Source organism: Triticum urartu, chromosome 4A (genome assembly GCF_056163025.1).
Source record: "Triticum urartu cultivar PI428250 chromosome 4A, HENAU_Tu73, whole genome shotgun sequence".
In the NCBI taxonomy this organism is placed as follows: Eukaryota; Viridiplantae; Streptophyta; class Magnoliopsida; order Poales; family Poaceae; genus Triticum; species Triticum urartu.
This window is the reverse complement of record NC_141876.1, coordinates 31288333-31311192: the sequence shown is the minus strand read 5'-3', so window position 1 is coordinate 31311192 and position 22860 is coordinate 31288333. Positions and strand designations below refer to the sequence as shown.

The following is a 22860-nucleotide window of genomic DNA, read 5'->3' as shown; positions in this document are numbered from 1 at the left end:
GAAGGCAAGATATTCGTTGCTAAGAATGGATCCTTTCCAGAGAAGGAGTTTCTCTCGAAAGAAGTGAGTGGGAGGAAAGTAGAACTTGATGAGGTAACTGTACCTTCTCCCTTATTGGAAAGTAGATCATCACAGAAATCAGTTCCAGTGATTCCTACACCAATTAGTGAGGAAGCTAATGATGATGATCATGAAACTTCGGATTAAGTTACTACCGAACCTCGTAGGTCAACCAGAGAAAGATCCGCACCAAAGTGGTACCGTAATCCTGTTCTGGAGGTCATGTTACTTGACCATGACGAACCTACGAACTATGAGGAAGCGATGATGAGCCCAGATTCCGCAAAATGGCTTGAGGCCATGAAATCTGAGATGGGATCCATGTATGAGATTAAAGTGTGGACTTTGGTTGACTTGCCCGATGATCGGCAAGCCATAGAGAATAAATGGATCTTCAAGAGGAAGACGGACGTTGATAGTAGTGTTACTATCTACAAAGCTAGACTTGTCGAAAATGGTTTTGGACAAGTTAAAGGTGTTGACTACGATGAGATTTTCTCACTCGTAGCGATGCTTAAGTCTGTCAGAATCATGTTAGCAATTGCCACATTTTATGAAATCTGGCAAATTGATGTCAAAACTACATTCCTTAATGGATTTCTTAAAGAGGAGTTGTATATGATGCAACCAGAAGGTTTTGTCGATCCTAAAGGTGCTAACAAAGTGTGTAAAGCTCCAGTGATCCATCTATCGACTGGTGCAAGCATCTCGGAGTTGGAATATACGCTTTGATGAGTTGATCAAAGCATATAGTTTTATACAGACCTGCGGTGAAGCCTGTATTTACAAGAAAGTGAGTGGGAGGTCTGTAGCATTTTTGATATTATATGTGGATGACATATTGTTGATCATAAATGATACTGAAATTCTGGATAGCATAAAAGGATACTTGAATTAAAAAATTTCAATGAAAGACCTCGGTGAAGCTGCTTACATATTGGGCATCAAGATATATAGAGATAGATCAAGACGCTTGATAAATTTTTCAATAAGTACATACCTTGACAAGTTTTTGAAGTAGTTCAAAATGGAACAGTCAAAGAAGGAGTTCTTGCATGTGTTGCCAGGTGTGAAGTTGAGTAAAGACTCAAAACCCGACCACGACAAAAAATAGAAAGAGAATGAAAAGTCATTCCATATGCCTCAGTCCTAGGTTCTATAAAGTATGCTATGTTGTGTACCAGACCTATTATGTACCTCACCATAAAGTTTGGCAAGAGGGTACAATAGTGATCCAGGAGTGGATCACTAGACAGCGGTCAAAATTATCCTTAGTGGAATATGGATATGTTTCTCGGTTATGGAGGTGATAAAGAGTTCATCGTAAAGAGTTACGTCGATGCAAGCTTTTACACCAATCCGGATGACTCTGAGTCTCAATCTGGATACATATTGAAAGTGGGAGCAATTAGCAAGAGTAACTCCAAGCAGAGCATTGTAGACATAGAAAATTTGCAAAATACATACGGCTCTGAATGTGGCAGACCCGTTGACTAAACTTGTCTCACAAGAAAAACATGATCACTCTTTGTGAGTTAATCACATAGCGATGTGAACTAGATTATTGACTCTAGTAAACCCTTTGGGCATTAGTCACATGGAGATGTGAACTAATCACATAAAGATGTGAACTATTGGTGTGAAATCACATGATGATGTGAAATAGGTTACTAACTCTAGTGCAAGTGGGAGACTGAAGGAAATATTCCCTAGAGGAAATAATAAAGTTGTTATTTATATTCCCTTATATCATGATAAATGTTTATTGTTCATGCTAGAATTGTATTAACCGGAAACTTAGTACATGTGTGAATACATAGACAAACAAAGTGTCCCTAGTATGCCTCTACTTGACTAGCTCGTTAATCAAAGATGGTTAGGTTTCCTAGCCATAGACATGTGTTGTCATTTGATAAACGGGATCACATCATTAGAGAATGATGTGATGGACAAGACCCGTTCGTTAGCTTAGCACTATGATCGTTTAGTTTATTGCTATTGCTTTCTTCATGACTTATACATGTTCCTCGGACTATGAGATTATGCAACTCCCGAATACCAGAGGAACACCTAGTGTGCTATCAAACGTCACAATGTAACCGGGTGATTATAAAGATGCTTTACAGGTGCCTCCGATGGTGTTTGTTGAGTTGGCATAGATCAAGATTAGGATTTGTCACTCCGTGTATCGGAGAGGTATCTCTGGGCCCTCTCGATAATGCACATCACTATAAGCCTTGCAAGCAATGTGGCTAATGAGTTAGTTGCGGGATGATGCATTACGGAACGAGTAAAGAGACTTGCCAGTGACGAGATTGAACTAGGCATGATGATACCGACGCTCGAATCTCGAGCAAGTAACATACCGATGACAAAGGGAACAACGTATGTTGTTATGTGGTTTGACCGATAAAGATCTTCATAGAATATGTAGGAACCAATATGAGCATCTAGGTTCTGCTATTGGTTATTGACCTGAGATGAGTCTCGGTCATGTCTACATAGTTCTTGAACCCGTAGGGTCCGCACGCTTAACGTTCGATGACGATATGTATTATGAGTTATGTGATTTTATGTACCAAAGGTTGTTAAGAGTCCTGGATGTGATCACGGACATGACGAGGAGTCTCGAAATGGTCGAGACATAAAGATTCATATATTGTAAGGCTACATTCGGACACCGGAATGGTTCGGGTCGTTTCGGAGTACCGGGGGTTACTGGAACCCCCTCCGGGAAGTTATTGGGACTTATGGGCCTAGTGGTGGAAGAGAGGAGACGGGCCAAGAGGTGGCGCATGCCCCCTAGCCCAAACCGAATTGGACTAGGGCTAAGGGGGCCGTCCCCCCTTTCCTTCTCTTCTTCCTCTCCTTCCTTCTTAGCCTACTTGGACTAGGAAATGTGGAAACCTACTCCTACTAGGAGTAGGAATCCCCCCCTTGGGCGCGCCCCTTGAGGCCGGCCCTCCTCCTCGCCTCCTTTATATACGGGGGAGGGGGCACCCCATAGAAACACAAGTTGATCTTTAGCCATGTGCGGTGCCCCCCTCCACAGTTTTACACCCCGGTCATATTGTCGTAGTGCTTAGGCGAAGCGCTGCGTCAGTAACTTCATCATCACCGTCAACATGCCGTCGTGCTGACGGAACTCACTCTCGGCCTAAGCTGGATCAAGAGTACGAGGGACGTCACCAAGCTGAACGTGTGCAGATCGCGGGGGTGTCGTGCGTTCGGTACTTGATCGGTTGGATCGCGAAGACGTTCGACTACATCAACCACGTTACTAAACGCTTCCGCTTTCGGTCTACAAGGGTACGTAGACACACTCTCCCCTCTTGTTGCTATGCATCTCCTAGATAGATCTTGCGTGATCGTAGGAATTTTTTTGAAATACTGTGCTTCCCAACATGTTCATGCATGTAGTTGAATCAAAACCAACATAGCCTCTATAATGTTTATGTTCATGGTGTTCATATCCTACTCATGCTAGTGTCCAATGTTACTTATGCATAATGCCTGGTTTTGATCATTGTTGCTCTCTAGTTGGCCGCTTGCCAGTCTTAAATTGCTAGCCTTTGCCTGTACTAAGTGGGGATTCTGCTTGTACATCAAAAACCTTGAACCCAAAGTTATTCCAGATGAGTCCACCATACCTACCTATATACGGTATTACCCTGCCGTCCAAAGTAAATTTGCATGTGCCACCTCAAAAAACTTCTAAAAAATTATCCGTTTTGTGTGCCTGGATCGTTCATGGAACGACAGGAGGTGGTCGATATCTTCCGTACTAAGCATGTTATCCTCGGGTCGAGTGTTTATTCACTCGCCATCGCACGAGGAATTGGGCGGTAATAGGGATTCCCAGTGCCGAACTAAAAAATGCAAATAATTAAACAAAACTCCCCTAGGACTGATGTTGGTATGGACGGCACCCGTTGTTTCAGACAAACCGTGGAGTGTGATTGATGGCGGAGGGGGAGTAAACCTTTACTTTTATAGCTTGGGAACCGCCACTAGTGTGCTTAGCATGGAAGATGTTGATAACTGATGGTCGTGAAGTGAATAAGAAGGGTGCATGTCTCAAAATATCATTTATCTCTGTTTTAAAAACTGAGCTCTAGCACCTCTACAAATCACTGCTTCCCTCTGCGAAGGGACTTTCTATTTACTTTTATGTTGAGTCATCGCCTTCTATAAACAAGCGCCAGAAACTGAGTAGAGCACAACGGTCATGATTTATGCATTGTGTATAGTTAATGTTGGGTGCATCATGATTAGATCTTTTCTACCATGAATTACAATGTTTAGACGCTGCTTGAACTTTGGAGGGGCTCTGCATTTATGTTTTGCGGTCTCAAAAAGGGCTAGCGAGATAACATTATTGTCATATTATATCATGGTTGTTTTGACAACGTGTTGCTGTTTGAGATATCTTATTATTGCTCGCTAGCTGATTATGTCATTGATATGAATCATTATAATCTTTAAGAGTTATTGTTGACATGGTTAGTTATAATGTTGGCTGAAAACCTAGGTGCTATTTAAGCTTATTTATGCAAACAAGAGCAAAAGAGTTCGTAAAAATTTCTTTCTCACTTTCAGTTTATCAACTGAATTGCTTGAGGACAAGCAAAGGTTTAAGCTTGGGGGAGTTGATACGTCTCCAACGTATCTACTTTTTCTCACACTTTTCCTCTTGTTTTGGACTCTAATTTGCATGATTTGAATGAAACTAAACTCGGACTGACGTTGTTTTCAGCAAGAACTACCATGGTGTTGTTTTTGTGCAGAAATAAAAGTTCTCGGGATGGAATGAAACTTTTTAGGGATTTTTTATAAAAATGATAAGAATTTCTGGAGCCAAGACCCACCGGAGAGGAGCCCTTGGGTGGGCACAACCCACCAGGGCGCGCCCCCTCTCCTGGAGCGCCCAGGTGGGTTGTACCCAACTGGTGGCCCCGCTGATGACCCCCCTGATACTATAAATTCACATATTTCCAGAAAAAAAATCAGGGAGAAAGAATTATCGCGATCCACGAGACGAAGCCGTCGCCAAGCCTTGTTCTTTCTCGGGAGGGCAGATCTGGAGTCCGCTTGGGGCTCCGGAGAGGAGGATCTTCGATCTTCGCCATCACCAACCTATCTCCATCGCCAATTCCATGATGCTCCCCACCGGGAGTGAGTAATTCCTTCGTAGGCTCGCTGGTCGGTGAGGTGTTGGATGAGATTCATCATGTAATCGAGTTAGTTTTGTTAGGGCCTGATCCCTAGTATCCACTATGTTCTTAGGTTGATGTTGCTATGACTTTGCCATGCTTAATGCTTGTCACTTTGGGCCCGGGTGCCATGATTTCAGATCTGAACCGTTTATGAATTCATCATTATATCCATGTTTTAGATCCGATCTTGCAAGTTATAGTCACCTACTACGGTTATGATCCGGCAACCCCGGAGTGACAACAACCGGGCCCACTCCCGGTGATGACCGTAGTTTGAGGAGTTCATGTATTCACTATGTGTTAATGCTTTGTTCCGCTTCTCTATTAAAAGGAGGCCTTAATATCCCTTAGTTTCCAATATGGACCCCGCTGCCACGGGAGGGTAGGACAAAAGATGTCATGCAAGTTCTTTTAATAAAGCATGTCTGACTATTTACGAAATACATGCCTACATTATATCGATGAACCGGAGCTAGTGTCGTATCGCCCTAGGTTATAACTGTCTCATGATGAATATCATCCAACAAGTCACCGATCCAATGCCTACAAATTTATCATTATTGATCTTGTTGCGTTACTATTGCTATCGTCACTGTTACACTTGCTACAAATTACTGCTATCACTGTTACTGTTACCGTTGCTATTGTCACTACTATCAAAACTATCAAACTTCTTTGCTACTGATCATATTGCTGCAAATAATTAATCTCCATGTGTGGTTGAATTGACAACTCAGCTGCTAATATCTTCAAATATTCTTTGGCTCCCCTTGTGTCAAATCTATAAATTTGGGTTGAATACTCTACCCTCGAAAACTGTTGCGATCCCCTATACTTGTGGGTTATCAAGACCTTTTTCTGGCGCCATTGCTGGGGAGCATACCTATATTTGTTGAGTCACTTGGGATTATTATCATATTATCAGTATGAAGAATTTGAAGGATCCAAAGACTAAGATATTTCCCTACGGGTTCGAGAACTATGTAGACACGACCGAGACACATCTCCGAACAATAACCAATAGCAGAACCTGGATGCTCATATTGGTTCCTACATATTCTACGAAGATCTTTATCGGTCAAACCGCAATGACAACATACGTAATTCCCTTTGTCATTGGTATGTTACTTGCCCGAGATTCGATCGTCGATATCCTCATACCTAGTTCAGTCTCATTACCGGCAAGTATCTTTACTCATTCCGTAATGCATCATCCCGCAACTAACTCATTAGTCACATTGCTTGCAAGGCTTATTGTGATGTTCATTACCGAGAGGGCCCAGAGATACCTCTCCGATACTTGGAGTGACAAATCATAATCTTGATCTATGCCAACCCAACAAACACCTTCGGAGACACCTGTAGAGCATCTTTATAATCACCCAGTTACGTTGTGATGTTTGATAGGGGACAGGGGGCACCCCAAAGCACACCAAGTCTTCTCTTAGACATGTGTGGTGCCCCCCTCCACAGTTACACACCTCGGTTATATCATCGTAGTGCTTAGACAAAGCCCTATGCCGGTAACTTCATCATCACCATCATCACGCCGCCGTGCTGACGAAACTCTCCCTCATCCTCAACTAGATCAAGAGCTCGAGGGACATCATCGTGCTGAACGTGTGCTGAACACGGAGGTGCCGTATGTTCGGATTTGGATCGGTTGGATCGTGAAGACGTTCGACTACATCAACTGCGTTACTAAACGCTTACGCTTTCGGTCTACGAGGGTACGTAGACACACTCTCCCCTCTCGTTGCTATGCATCTCCTAGATAGATCTTGCGTGATCGTAGGATTTTTTTTGAAATACTGTGTTCCCCAACATGTGGGTCATCAGGCCTCAAGGGGACTACACAGGTAATATGTTGGCCAAGCCAATGTTTCTGGCGGCGGACCAAAGGCGGGCCTCGCCAGTGATGTGGTTGAGGAGACGCCGAAGAGAGGGAGCCTCATCGTCGAACACAATGTTGTTCCGGTGCTTCTGGAGAAGCCAGTCGCCAAGAAGCGGCAAGGAGGAGAGGCCTAGCCGGCGACAGCGCGACAAAATCAAGGAAGCCAACAACATCGTCAGCCTTACAACGCTTGATAGGCTCTAGATGGACTTCTGACAAAGGACTGCTCCTCACTAGAACCTACCAACAATGCTGGCACAACATCTAAAAAAATTGTCGGTAGAGCACCCATGGCCGCAAAACGTCCAACATGAGGAAGTTCAACTTTACACCATTGCTCACCCTCCTGGTGGACGACCTCAATTATGACTCGCGAGGAAGGTCTCGCCCCATTGAAGATGAAGTTGTTTCGATGGTACCAAGTGCACTAGAACATCAGACCAAAGATGTTCCGCTTCTTGCCGCAGCGTCACCAGGTTAGTCCACGAGCTGAAGATCTCTAACAGTGTTGACGTTATTCATGTTGCAAGGTTCCACCACCCAAGCACCTCAAGCAAAGCTGGGCGAGTCAGCACACAATTAAGGAGTAGGTGTTGCGAGGTCTCAGGCTCCTGATCACAAAAAGGGTGTCACGGGGGTGTGGCAGCCCATGCTTTTGCAGTCGGTCGGCGGTCCAATACCGGTTGTTAGCAGCCAACCATGCAAGGATTTTGGTGGTACTTGGAGCACGAGAGAGCTAAATCTGCTCCCTCTCCGGAGTTGAGACCAAACCCACGTGGAAAGCTGCATAGGTCGATCGTGAGGAATAGACTGCGCTCAGCTCCAAGTTACATCAAAAGGAATCCTCTCGTCGTGAAGCCGGATGTTCCGACAAGATACCACAGTTGCTGGAGTTAACCAATCTTCACGGGTCATAGGTTCGGGCCAACATAATAACCAATCTTCACGCACCGAATGCGACTGCAGGAACCAATGATGCACCTTGACGGTGAGGTGCGGGAAGCAGTCCACAAATTTGCCCGAGCCGGTCCACTAGTCAGTCCAGAAGAGGGAGGTAGCATCGTCGCAGAAAAACATGGCAAGCGCCTCCCAATAAATTTGATTGTTTAATTTTGCCCACGGCTTCGTCTGATCAGATCGAGCAAACCAAAGCCACCTAATGCACAACGCTAGATTTAGTTGGCGAAGGTTGGGGAGTCCAAGCAATCAAACAATGGTCCGCCACTTATTTGCTTCCTCCCCGTCCATAGAAATGCTCGAAAGATTTTGGTGAAGTCCGTGATGGTCTTTGGGGAGATCAACAGACATCATGGCATAGATATGCTCATATGCATCGTCATAACGTGACTGTAACGAAGGCAAGTGAGCTAACCCTGTGCATGAGGAAGCCCTCCAAGACACAAGCATGTTGGCAGTCTTATCCACCAGACCTTGAAGGTGAGATGAAGAAACCTGACAAGTGCCCAAGCGCAACCCCACAAAAGTGCAAGGCAAGGGGCCACAACACACAATAGCATCCGCTCCATCAACACATCGTTATCTTATTAAAGGCATTGCTCGGATATGCTCAGACTAGTTTTTCCGAATGAAAACATAGGTTCTGCCTTTCGGTGGTTGCATCCGAAGACGGCTGCACTCGAGCCTCGCTCCTTTCCTGAAGGCGTTGCTATTGAAAAACCTCGTTGTCCTTTGTGGTGTCATGAGATGATTTGTGTGGATATGATCATTATTATAGTTGTTGATCACGAATTTGATCGCTTTAGATTTTTTTTTTCTCTTGCTTAGGCATAGCTCTTATCTTATATGACTTTGCCATCTATTGACGTTTTTTTATGTGCGCACATTGGTGTCAGTTGTGTGTATTTTGGCTATGCAAAAGTCCGGACATGTGCTTATTGTGTTTGTATCTATTTGATGCTTCATTTTGAATGAAATTTTGTGTGTTGCTTCATAGTACTTTCGGGCAAACGGAGTGGGCAGACGCGATAAGAACAGGCGGAGATTCTCTTGGGGCGGAGCACGGATACTCAACACATGTTAATTTTGTCGTCCCGGTGCTTCGTCAACGAACTGTATCCTCGTCGCCGGTAAGAAAAATAAGTACTTGTATCGTTATCGCAACACAGGCTCGCGTAAATCACATTTTTGTCTCATGGGAGGTCGCTGCCAAATGGCACGGCGTGGCACATTTCAGCAAGTCGAGGCCACGTCTTGACCCGGCTACAGCAGCCGGACTGAAGCACGTGGCACGGTCACGGGGAATTCTCGACGTATCGCTAGGTCCAAGATCTTCGGCCAGAATAAGATTATTCAGGAGGAAATGTTTCACCCCCTCAACCAAACAACAGTTGGTAAAGTAATTATGTAAGAGCATCTCCAACACACGTTGAACAAAACAAAGATTTTGGTAATGTACCTGAACTATGTGTATTGAGGCTGAGCATTCTCCCCCTCCTGCTCATCCTTGCAACCTCCCAGACGTCCGATTGTGTACGTCTCCAAGGTGTCACCTTATAATATATACTCCTCTCTTCTACCTATCAATAAAATGATATGCTGCCCATCGTATTTACAAAAAAAGAATTTTTTTATGAGAAAACTTTCAATCTATTTATCTTCAATTACGGCAGTACAACGAACACCAGAAATAAAAATTACATCCAGATTCGTAGACCATCTAGCGATGACTACAAGCACTGAAGCGAGCCGAAGGCACGCCGCTGTCATCATTCCTCCATCGCCGGAGTCGGGCATAACTTATTGTAGTAGACAGTCGGAAAGTCATCGTGCTAAGACCCGCTAGGGCCAGCACTCCAGAACAACAACCACCGCCAATGAAAAATAACGTAGATCGGGAGGATCCAAACCGAAGACATATGAACGTAGACGAACAATGACGAGATCCGAGTAAATCCATCAAAGATAGATCTGCCGAAGACACACCTCCACACGCCCGAAACGGGGGCTAGGCAGAGAGACCTTTATTACATCTTCAGGGAGCCGCCGCCGTCTCACCTTCCTGAGCAGGACACAAACCCTAACAAGATTGAAAAAACGACTAAAAACGGAGCCCTCCCGTTGGCCCTTGCCAAGATCCACCACGCCTCCATGGCCCTAGGGCCACCGAGACGAGGTGGACCTGCGTCGGCGCCGACGAGAGGCACGAATCCTAACTTTCTTTCTTGGAGGAGGAAGAGGCGGCTGCTGGCGTTAGTTGCTTCAAAAAAAATGGTGATGTAAAAATTATTAGTCTGCCCGTAATGGCTAGCATCATAAGTTAACTGTTGCTTTAACAGATGACTAGTAATTGTGTGCGTGCATACATGTCCAGTATGATAGTAATATTTTTTCCCTAAGATTAACTGTGATTAATGTTGATTTCAACACTAATTGTGTGTAACGCAATTAACATGTGCCAAATTATTGATGATGTGATGGATACAACATTGGAGCAGCGTGAGACGTTGGATATAGGTGGTTGGATGGCCAAGATTATATGGATTGATTAAACTCATGCTTTACAATTATTAGTATTAGTATATACTCCATCGTATCCAAAATAAGTGTCGTAGTTTTTAACTAAAATCTTCAAAACTGCGACGGTTACCCTAGAAACGATACTGAAATTTTGAACTCTAGTTGAACACTAAACATTTCAAACAACATAATTATATATTACTATGATAGACCGACACTACTACCGACATACTATTATAGTAGATCATCACAAACCATGAAACCTACAAAACATGATTCATCGTCATCGTCGTCGAGGTTGATTGCCCCTGGTGGGCCTCCGAACAGGCATGCCTTATGCTGATTGAATATAAACGACTTTACCTCCTCCTTGTCGTCATCCAAGCCCTCTATGTTTGATTCGGTCGCCCAATGGCCAGAGTCGATAGATCGGCGGCCAAATCGGGCAGCCTCGACCAGAATCAACATGGATTTGGACGACGATGGGACGGCGACGTAGAGGGTGACAACGGGGATGCGATGGGGATCTTGGTGGAGATGTGGCTAGGGTTAGCCAGTGTGGCGAATGCGGCGTGGGGCGGCCGAAATCGATGGCAGGGCCGGCCGGAGACGAAACGGCTACGCACGTGGAAACTATTGCAGGTCCACGATTGCGGGTTTGCGCACTCGGCTGTATTTTTGCGGCAGCCGCTCGGGTGCTGCGAATGTGTAGCCGCAGAAGGCAGTTTTTTCGGCTGCCCAAACAAATTATATCACCATATACATATACATCGTCTGTTGGAGAAACGCTTTTGCTCGAGTGCCCTAAACAGCTATTTTTTTATCATCTGTTGAAAATGCTCTTACCACGTGCAGTGATGGTGCTCCATGTGAGAGTGCTCTATGGTGTGTGTATGCATTGTGATACCCTTCGACGCCCACTGGTTGCACACAGGCATCGTCTCGGTCTCGCATGACCATTCACCCACGACATAGGTGGTGTTGGCGTTAAGTGTGGTCTCAGATGCACATTGCCTTTCGATTATGGTGTCGCGGGTTGGGCCTTGGCTGACCAATGTCGTTCGATTACTCCGGCGATGCCTCGAGTTGGGTTCTCTCTTGCGTTGTCATGTCCTGCTGACTCACTTGTGTTCACTGTGATTTGGTCGTGATGGGTTTTCTCATTTGATCTCTGAGGGTTCTCAGACTGACCTCGTGAACTCTGGTTAACATATATTATCTCTACATGATAAGATGGGTTTTCTCATTTGATCTTTCAGGGTTCTTGGAGTGACCTTATTTTTTTCTTCCCTCTTGTAGCCCTTATGAACTCTGGTTAACCTATCTTGGAGTATCTACAGCCGAACGCCCCAAACCCACCTCAAACGTCCGGGCGTACGACACGGTCACTGACCAGTCATGAAATGTCGACCCAGACGGACGCAATCAGATGCCCTGGCTGACCGGCACCACTCATATCCAGCCCAAGTATGGGGCTGATATGGGGGCGCCCGGACGCGTCCGCCACGTCCAACCCGACATCCCTACCCCATAGCAAATTGCACCAAATCCACCCCCTCGACCTACCAGATCCATTTGCTCTCTCCTCTCTTCTTTCTCCTCCACGACGTTTGTCTCGTAGCTCCATCGCTGCACACGCTCTATAGTCGTTCCAAGCCTCTGCACTGGGAGCAACGGCACAACACTCTTGTCTCCTGTCCTCGCCGCTAGGGACGTCGTTGCCTGCCCGGACGCCACCGCGGTACGTCCGGCAACTCCCGAGCTCCCCCTTGCACTATGTGTTCGACACATTGTCCGACCTAGTTTTTTGTGATTTTTTGGGGAAAATGATGAATTCCAATGCTTCGTCGCACAAGGCGTATGGACCGACGGAGCTTGATCAAGTGATTCAAGATGAGTTCTTCGATTCCTTGGATTCTGACAAAGAAGTGGATATGATCATGCCCATGAGCATGCAAGAGGAAAATGGACCAGCAAGTGGAGCATATTCTCAATTTCAAGGGCTCAATCAAAGGGAGAAGAGTGGTCAATCGGGATAGGGTGTCTAGAGCACGGCTACTACAGAAGGACTACTTTGCTCCGAACCCAACTTTCTCGGATGATCCATGGTTTCGTCGCCGTCTTCGCATGCGAAAACCATTGTTTTTGCGCATTGTGGAGGGAGTGGAGGCACACGATGACTACTTCAAGCTCACAAGGGATTCCTACGGCCAACTTTCTTTCTCTGCTAAGCAGAAGTGCACAGCTACTCTGAGGATACTTGCACTTGGTACTGCTGCAAATGTCATTGGTGAGATGGTCAGGATGGGGGAGAGCACATGCCTGAAGGCTGCCAAGTTTTCCCGCACCTTGGTGCAGGTGTTTGGAGTAGAGTATCTGAGAGAACCAAATCCGTAGGACACAGAGAAGTTGTTAGCTATTGAAGAGGCTAGAGGGTTTCCAGGAATGCTCTGATCAATTAATTGCATGCATTGGCAATGGAAGAAATGTCTCAAAGGTTTGCGGGGAATGTATGAATGTCACACCAAAGAGGCCAACATCATACTAGAAGCCATGGCATCACATGACTTATGAATTTGGCATGCTTTGTTTAGAATGCCGGGTTCTCACAATGACATCAACGTGCTTCAACGATCTCCGGTGCTTAGAAGGCTTTGCAATGGGGAATCACCGCCGTGCAACTACACTGGCAACAATCGTGACTATAACATGAGATACTATCTTGCCGATGGTAACTATCCTCGGTGGACCGCGTTTGTGAAGACCATATCCAAACCACAGGGCAACAAACAAAGCCACCTCGTAACAATGCAGGATGCAGTTAGGAAGGATGTGGAGAGGGCATTCGGAGTGCTTCAAACTCGTTGGGGAATTGTTCGTCGGGCTGCAATGTTGTGGGAATTAGAAACTTTGTGTCAGCTCATGACATATTGTGTTACTTTGCAGAATATGATTGTCGAGGATGAAGGTGATGGTGTTTCCCAAACCAATGATTTTGAAGCGCCCGGAGAACAAGTTCAATCCCGGAAGATCAAGATGCAACTCGGCTTATGAACTTTCTGCAGATGCATCAGAATCTTGGAGATCATCACATGCATGTGCAGTTACTCAGTGATCTTATGGAGCATATGTGGACCCATAATGGAAACCAAAGAGCTGATGTTTGAGTTGTGCACTTAAAATAAATTTTATGAAAACACTATTTCTTTTCGGTACCAACATTTGTTATCTACGTGTGATATTTATCTTTGATACCATCATTTGTTATTTACATGCAATATTGACGTGTATGTCGATTGTATGAATTTGCGAGTTCGGATTTGAGATATGTGGATGATACCCGACACAAAATATGAGGGACCAGCGTGCACTGTCCGTGGACATACAGGGAGCGGATTTGCCAAGTCCCTCTTATCTTGTAGAGGTTGTGAAGCCTTGTAGGCAACTACTCCCCCATGACCATTAAAAAAAAGTAATTACCCTTGTAGAGCCAAACAGACCTCCTTTGGTTTGAAAGAATTTCATAAGAATTTTAGAAGATATGATTTTTATAGGATTTTTTTCTTTAGAGCCCTTTGGTTCATAGGAATAGATTCCTATTCTTATATAGAATTGGTTTCTATCCTTCACATTTCATAGGAAAATAAAAATAAGCCTAGACTCAATGAAAAAATTCTTTTGGTGTTAACCAAATGACATCTCCTTTCCTATTCCTACTCATAAGATTTGAGATACATGCCATCTCATTTCCTACAAAATTTCTCTTCCTATGATAATCCTATCGTATGTCTCATTTCCTACAAAATTTCTCTTCTTAATCGGCATTTTGCCAGCTACTAGTCCACATATAATTGAGTTGAATTATTGTCCATCAGAGCCAGCCATTTAAGCAGCATTAAGCCAGTTAGACAAGTTACATTATTGCTGTTTGCCGATGACCCATTTAAGCAGCATTAAGCCAGTTAGACAAGTTGCATTATTGCTGATGCTCATCACACACACACTGGCGTTGACCATCAAACGGTATCGTTCACAGTTATCATCCAAGACGAGCAACAAGACAACATATCTCAAAACATACAATATCTTGAATAGGTTCAGCTAGGACTCCCCAAATTCAATATCGTGAGGAGGAACAACCCAACAAGAGCAAATACTAACAAAGCTTAGTAGCTAGATAAAATGCTAATGACACTTCCTCTTTACAATGACCTGATGCCAGAATCATACATTCCTGGGCATGCAGCACGGGGTAATTGTACAATAGTCTTCAGTGAAGCCGATGAACTTCAGACCAAATATCATACATGCCATGAATCTACCCTATCTTGATCCAATTAGTTGGTGACAAAATGGTACCTGGAGTCCACATAGCTCTCGACGTCCCAGAGGAAGGATCCGAAAGTGACAGCCTCTAAGATGAGCCTTCTCAACCCGGAGAAGCTTATCCTGACATACTCATCCTTGGAAGAATCGACTGTTCCTTCCGGGGTGATCACGATCTCCGGCTTCCCGAATAGCGCCTCCGTGTGCTTCTCGATGATGCCAAACGCCACCTTCGACCGAATTGTCGCGTAAGTTTGCAACGTGTCTGAATCAAATGACATGACGTACGATCGAAGACGGGAAGGCTTGACAGACTGGCCAAGACCTCCTGCACTGAGGTCTGGGGAAGTCCACGACTCCACCTCTGGATGGGAACTGTAAGTCTGATCCGAGGGCCGTGAGTCGGTCGTCATAACTTGATTGAGCGCATCGTCTTCTGATCCCCAAGGGAGGCTCTTCATCGACTTCTCCAGCTGAAACCTCTTGTCAACTCTCTTGAGGAAGTAGCCATACATTACTGATGCGGCATAGACCTGGCCAACTCGGAGCTTACTTATGGCCGCGACAGTGCCATCGGCTTGCCGCTGCCCCAATATGAGATTCAAGTGGTTCTGGATCATTTCATATGCTTCATGTGAGTGCAAACGCTCAAGCTTCCCTTCCACATGCTCTGCCCACTGATCAACTCTACCAGAAGAGGTATCGATGGAGTGAGAGAGAGCTGGGACCAAAGAGACGCCAGCTTCAACAAACTTCTGAACAACCAGAGCGTACAGTATCTCCTCCATGGTCCTTTTCCTTTCCTTCTCCTTAACCTCGGCAATTCGCCTATAAAACAATAGAGTTAAAAATTAGCAAGATTTCATTAACTGACAGGGACTTTTTGGAATTAACCAGATATTGAACTTCCGGTGAGCAGTTTTACAAATTGGACTTGTATTTCCTACAATTCAAACCATGAGTTGTATATCCTTTTTTATATAGGAAATTCTGACCGACGAAACAATTCTAAAATGAACGTGACTGCTCTATCCTAATCAATCAGACATACAGACTAGAAGAAAATTGACTTTTTTTCTCCCTACAGAAAACGCAGCCGGCACTTCAATCAAAGGTTAAACATTTCGTGACAGCTCTATCTGTTATGTAAACTTGTGAATTTTTTACCCATGTCGGCAACGGCACACAAAAAAGATTTATCTGTGCTTGGAGGCAAGCATGCCAGCTGGTCAAGCTAGCTTGATGATGGTTCTACAATTGGCTTGCCCCCTTCTTAAGATTATTTACCAAAAATCCAAACTTCTTACAGCCGGATGCATCGGAAATAACAAGTCACCATTCCAAACATCATTTACCTGTACAGCACGATATCGCCGGCTGCCGGCGGTGCCTGCGCGTCCTTCTTTTCTGCAGAGTCTTGGACGGTCTGGAGCTGCTCGAGCTGCTGCTCGGCGGCGGCCGGGAGCAGGTGCGGGTGCGTGACCAAAATCTGCGAGAGGAACTGCCCTACCGGCGACTCCATTTGCAGCGGGGCGATCGGCGAAGAAGATGGCAGAGACTCCGACGGGGACGAGGAGGATGCCCTGACCACGCTGCGTAGCCTCCTGGAAGTGAGCTGCCGCCGCCCGAGGCCCTGAGGATAGCGTCCAGACAAGGAAGCGCGTCAGCCATCAAGTCACCATTACCAAACCATTTCTATGCTCAGACTACTTGAACCTCCAAGCGCCCAACTGAGAACGCATAGAACTGGGGGAAGTGGTAATTTTTATTTTTATTTTTTGCAGTAGAACACATATAGATCTGGTTTATTTTAGGCGATAGGCCATTTGATGCAGCGAAATTGCAGAATAATCAAAGCAATAATGAACAATCTTTGCGTTAAACTATGGCAGGCAGCTGGGATTTTACGGAAACCAAGAAATGGATAAGAACACCGTAAAAGGATAAGCCCAAGATTATACTACGACGCCATCACGGAGGGAGCACCAACAACAGGTGAGAACTCAAAGCTCATCTGTCCTTACCTTGATGGAGCCGAGGGCGAAGCTGCGGCTCCGCTCGAAGGGGAGCGAACTGGCGGCGGCGGCCCGGCGCGAGGGCGCGGCGGCGGGCGACCTGAGAGCCACGGCTGCTGCTGCTGCGGCCTCCATCGCTCAACAGGCACGAACGAATTCGCTCGGGTTCGGGGGGTTGGGACGGCGGGATTGGGGATCTGCCCGGCGGTGGTTGGAGACGTGAGACGGGGGGCTGATTGATTCGGTTCGGCGGCGAGGATGGGATGAGAGGTTCTGGAGACTGGGAGTCCGTATATATACGCCGGGGGTGGGGGTGGGGGTGGTCGGTCAGAGCACGCGGCCGGGACGAGACGGCAGCGCCGCAGGCGTGTTCCTCTCTCTCGTGCTAGTTTAACAGAAAAAATGCAATTTTTTTATGGTCCTTGCCTCTATTTTATTTCGCCTTTTTTGGGCCTTCAATATTTTTCTCGTGTTTTGACGTGTGAGGCAGGGGGCTTGAGGGGTCTAGAAGGAAGGTTTTGAAGCGTGAGCCGGACGTAAGAGGATGGTTGAAAATTATAGGTTTTTTTAGGGGAGAATTGAAAATTACTGATTTGTTTAGGTGAGATTGAAAACTACAGATGATGGGCGCATTTGGGCGCACGGTAAGAGACACTTTTTTTTCGGGTGCACGGTAAGAGACGCTGACCGGTCAAGACTTGAATTTTTCTGCTCACAACCGAACATCTCAATTAGTACCTCAAATTCATACAAACTCACTACGTAAACAATGCATTATACATATCGTCCGGCTACTGCATCACAACATGTCATCGGACTCCCAAATTTTGGCATGTTTGGCTATGATGGAAAAGATCATCCACAGCTGCACCTAACCTTTCCAGCGCCATTGCCATCCTTCTTGCGAAAGTACATGTCGAAGACGCGGTAGGGATCGAGCCGGATCCGCTCGTCGCCAGAGCTGTCTGCCCGGTCGTTGTCCTCCTTCTCCTCCTTGGGTGGCAGTCCGGCCATGACACGGACCGCCCGATTCTGCTCTCGGTCGAGGAAGCGCGTGTTTCTCCGCTGCCGCCTTTTTTACAATGCAGGCACGGATGACTTCCTCCTTTGCAACCACCCGCGCAGCAGCATCAGCCGCCTCCGTCGCCGCCATGTCGGCAGCGAGGCGGGCCTCCACTGCCCTTTCCTTCCCACGACGGGCACACCGGTCCAGGTGGGACTCATACTCCACCGGACCGATGATGGGGAACGAGAAATTTGAAGGCTCCCAGGACCGCGATGATCCAGCCCCGGAAAATCCGAGCGCCTGATGCGCCGACGATATGGAGTCGCGTCGGACAGATCCTGCCATCGGCCGGGCACTGTCCTCCCAGGAGTGGCGGGGTGCAATGCGGATGGCCATGGCCTCCAACAACCCACATGGGACGACACCCCAGTCGATGGCCCAGAATGGTCGAAGTCAGATCCGCTAACCCGCCATGCCAGAGAAGGCCGGAGATCATCGGACGGGAGTTTGGGTGGCGGAGGGGAGTGGGTGAAGTGGCTAGGGTTTGGTCCAGCGAGCGGATGAGGAGGAATATATGTAGGGTTGGGTGGGCCAGCGACAGCCCAGACCGACGTGGCAGATGTGTCCGGACGCCCCTATATCAGCCTCATATTTGGACCGGATATGAGGGGTGTCGGTTAGCCTCGGCGTTCGAGGTCCGTCTGGGTCGCATTTCCGTGACCGGTAGGTGACTAGGCCGTTCGCCCGGACGTTTGAGGAGCGTTTGGGGCGCCCTGCTATAGATGCTCTAAGGGGTACAATCTTTTTAACATATTATGATGATCACATATCGCACATACACTCATCCCACGCACATCCTACCTCTATAATAACCCTCGAGATATTGAGCCGGTACAACATCATGAGATTGACGAAGTCATCACAAACGGCTCGTAGTCGACGGTAACTTTTTCTTGCACTAAACGAACATCACCGAAAAACCTAAAATAAATTCAGAAAAATATGAGCACCAGTGTCAAATCTAAGACTTGAACACTGATGGGCTGGTTTATTCTCTCCGTCTTCGTTTAGATCATCTTCTATCGGACCCCTTACTTCGGATCATATTTCGGTGAACATTCCGCACACCGCTAGAATAAATAAAAGCTAGCCAACCGAACTTTTTGAATCCAGTTCATTGATTCGGTATGTTTTGCATTTCTCATACCCAACTCATATTTGGAGGGCAAATTTAGGGTCGTCGAGACGTTTTCAAGCTGGATCCAACAGGCTGGATCCACCCTAAATCCCTTCAAATTCACAAAATCCACCAAATCAACTGCTCTCTCCTGCGTTTGTCCTCTATTTCCCGTGTTTGTGTCGGCGCCACCTTCGCTCTTGCTCCGCCTCTGCGCCGCCGACCTCCTCCTCCGTCCTAGCTGTCGACGCCGGCTCCGTCGTTCGCCAACACCGTGGAGGATGGCTCGGTGGAGTTTGTAGGGATCCTTACCATCATGAACAAGGCGGAGACCGTCGCCCGCAGGGAGCGATGCACCCGATAGCACGCCTCATGAGACATCGCGAATGACAACCGAGCTCGACGTCGTTCCAGTTTCGCAATGGTCGGCATCCCGAACGGCTTCACGCCGGAAGCGGACGATTCACCACACTCGAACAATCGCGGACAAAGTTGAGAATCTCCGGCGCCAGACATGTCCACTAACCGTCTAAGGAAAGTCTAAAACAAAATATGCAAGCCCTTTCTTGTTGTGCATTTATCGGATCAAACTTAGGATGGTAGTTGCATTGTGATGTATATGTAGAGCTTATTCATGGTGGATCTGATAAATGACGGTCAAGAAACTCCAACTTATAAGATGGGTGATACTAATTCCCCTTTCGATATTGGGCAATCATCGAACACTCACAAAAATAAGTTGAAGGCAAGAGGACACGCATACTCAACCCCTAAAGATGCGTTGTTGTGTAAAGTTTGGTTGGCCACAAGCATGAATCATATTTGTGAAACCGAGCAAAAGGACTCCAAGTCTTCGCTAACCGGTAGTCCACAACGCATGAAGATACTGCGCAAGAAAAATGTATTTGCGAATTGAAACACTTTTCTGGTGTTTGGCAGAGTTTGAACTGTATGATTGAGCTGAAATTTTGTGGTATTGCAGCCACGCCAATTCCACACGGTCTGATCTATGCGACCGTCGAAAACCTGTCGTGGTCTGCCTTTCTCCTTCTTCTTTCGAGCTCGCGCAGATTCCCGCCTATATCTGACAGTGCCTTCCCTTTTCGAACCTAGCCAGAGATCCCGCCGTCAGATCGCAATGAAATCACAAGGTCGTAACAGAAAAAATTTCTCACAGCCCCTTCAAAAGGATTAGCGGAATGATTCTCAAAGAGGCGAGAGCAATGTGAACAATTTAGTCATTCATGTTGTTCTGCACATGGCCACTGGAGGGCGACCTAGAGGTCGAGCCCTCGAGCTCCTTGGATGAAATTTCGATGATCTCTGAGCAAAATCAAAGTAGAAGTTGATGAAGACTCTAAGGAAACTCCGTCGTCTGGTAGAAAGTCGCGTTCGCGGAGTTGCAAAGCGTTGAGTTTGTCGGCGTTGAAGATCAGAAGCCATCTATCATGGTTTCGACACATGCAACCCCTACCTGGTGACAACACCGATCTGAGGATAGCTGACGCGTTAGAGATCTGGATGATGCAAACAAGGAAAATTAACCAGGTTCGGACCCTCGGATCGAGGTAATACCGTACTTCCAACTTGTCTCACTAATTATCTTGCTTCGTATGAGAACTAGGGTTTCGTGTTTATAAGGGGTCGATCACAAAATTGTCTTGGGGGCAAAGCCTCATATGTCTCCTAGAATCAGGTGTCTATCGGTGGGGGTGGTCCTTGTCGAGCCTTATATAGATGGATTGGATAGGATTACAAGTTCCAAGTCAGCCGAGGAGCTGGCCTAATAAACTAGTATATGTTGTATCCCGGCGATCTATAGTCTAATCTAGAGAGGAGTCTTCGTCTTGCCACCCAAGGTGATGATGCACTCTGTATTGTCAGCGGACATCGAGTTGTGGGCCTGGAGCGCCCTATTATCGTTGGGCCTTGTCCTCCGCAGCTATGCCCAGGGCCCAGGGGCATGGCGCCTTCATCTAGATCCAAATCTTTGGTAAAAATAGAGCTATATCTGAAAATGCAAAATGATAGCTTTCTTTTGCCGTGGTTTCACTCCAGAAGATTGTTTTCGGAAAAAAAATTGGAGCATCGCCTTTATTTTGTTTTGCCTAGACGTCCACGGATGTAATTCAGTCATGAATTTTTGTACACATGTGAAAACACTCGTCGATGTTTGTTGACAAAAAAATAGATTTTATTGAATGTTTTTATTATTTTTTCTCCTAATTTTACTGTTCATCCGGATGCATGTGAGCTCGGATCAGAAGAACACTTTCGCTTGTTATCTTGGTACACTATATTTGTTCCACGGTAATCGTTCGTTTTGCTCTTCCCCCGTGCCAAAATTCTGGCTCCGTCCCTGAAACCATCCTTATAAACACCACAAAAATCAGATTCCTCTCAACCAAACAAACTCCCCAAAATAGGCACATTTATCTCGTACCACATTGACGTAACCTGTTATAAACAACTAAACACTGCACCCACTCTCCAGCACAGAAATACTCCACACAAATAGTCATACATGTCCGGCACACGTCTAACGGGGTCGTGGGCTGCCGTCCACCTCTCCGGGGTCTACACTACACGGACAAGGACGCCGGCCCGGAGACTTGTTGGCAGCTCCACCGGCGGCCACCACGCCCGCCCCCACCGCACGTCTCCGCTTGTGGCGCAGGCGAGAGATCCACACTCGCCCGGAAAACTCTCCACGCTTCCCCGTCGGAAACTGACAAGCGCGAGCTCCTCACCGCCGCAGGAAAAAGATCTCTGTTTTCCTGGCCTCGTGTCTCCCTGAGGCTCTGAAACGAAACCAGAGAGAGCAGGAGAGGGAGACGTGGGCAGTGGGCTCGCTCGCCTGGATATTCCTGACAGCAGGCTCGATCGACAACAGGCCAACAGCCAAGTTGAAGTAGAGAGAGATCCCGGTGCCGGGAAGGCGCAGTTCGAGAGGCAGACGTCTCGACACACGCGCGAGCAGGAACCACTCCATTTTCTGTCGATGTTTCTTCTTTTATCGGCCTTTTTTCTGTGGATGTCATGCGAGAATGCACCGTGCACGTCTTCCTGCCGCCACTGGTCTAACTGACTGGCCCTTTTCTGACGTAAAACGTGTAATTCTTCGCTGCTGCCATCCATCAGCTGTAGTACAAATGACCACGATGAGATAAAGATCAATGGCTCCCCTGCTGCTATTTGGGAAGATATATATCAGTTCTGTGACGATCTTGCAGAAACTTTTGAAGAATCAAGTAGCTACATGCTCCTCCCCTGTCTTTGAAAAGAATGCCTATGAATTTTATTTGAAGTCAAACGGTGCCAAGTTTGTAAAAAATTGTCAAGAACTACGGTGCCAAATTATTATCAGTAGATGCACAATAATGTATATTTCCATATTATATATATATATTTAGTGGTGTGGGTGTTGATTATCTTTTCTATATACATGATGAAATTATGCACCGTTTGTTTGACTTCAGACAAAAGTTATAAGCTCTGGTTTCAGAGAGACAGAGGGAGTAGCTCGTAGTAGAATACAAAGAAACAACCTTAAATAAAGATGTCAAACAGCTCAAGGTGATTTAGATTAGCTGTCCCAAGAAAAGAAAAAAATGATGAGTTAAAGCACTGAAGTCTGCTCTCAACGAAAAATACATTGATGCTGTCATGATTTTAGGAGAGGAAAAAAG

The 22860-nt window shown here is 46.3% G+C and overlaps 1 protein-coding gene across 1 annotated transcript; it reads right to left on the bottom strand.

Moving 5' to 3' along the window:
• Positions 1–14656: 14656 nt before the first annotated feature.
• LOC147974612 (alanine-tRNA ligase, putative (DUF760)) lies at positions 14657–17269 on the bottom strand. Its single transcript, XM_087517621.1, has 3 exons — positions 16998–17269; positions 16329–16606; positions 14657–15801 (listed from the first exon to the last, which is right to left on the bottom strand). The coding sequence occupies exons 1-3, from the start codon at positions 17121–17123 to the stop codon at positions 14985–14987; spliced, it is 1221 nt and encodes a 406-aa protein (XP_087373747.1). The 5' UTR covers positions 17124–17269; the 3' UTR covers positions 14657–14984.
• Between the last annotated feature and the right edge of the window lie 5591 nt (positions 17270–22860).

What these genes read in the sequence shown, in the direction of transcription:
- LOC147974612 (XM_087517621.1), bottom strand. Translation starts at nt 17,123, where the DNA reads ATGGAGGCCGCAGCAGCAGCAGCCGTGGCTCTCAGGTCGCCCGCCGCC. An exon ending in TCGCCCTCGGCTCCATCAAG is followed by an intron (nt 16,607 to 16,997) that starts GTAAGGACAGAT and finishes CGCTATCCTCAG; the next exon opens with GGCCTCGGGCGGCGGCAGCT. An exon ending in GGCGATATCGTGCTGTACAG is followed by an intron (nt 15,802 to 16,328) that starts GTAAATGATGTT and finishes ATTGTTTTATAG; the next exon opens with GCGAATTGCCGAGGTTAAGG.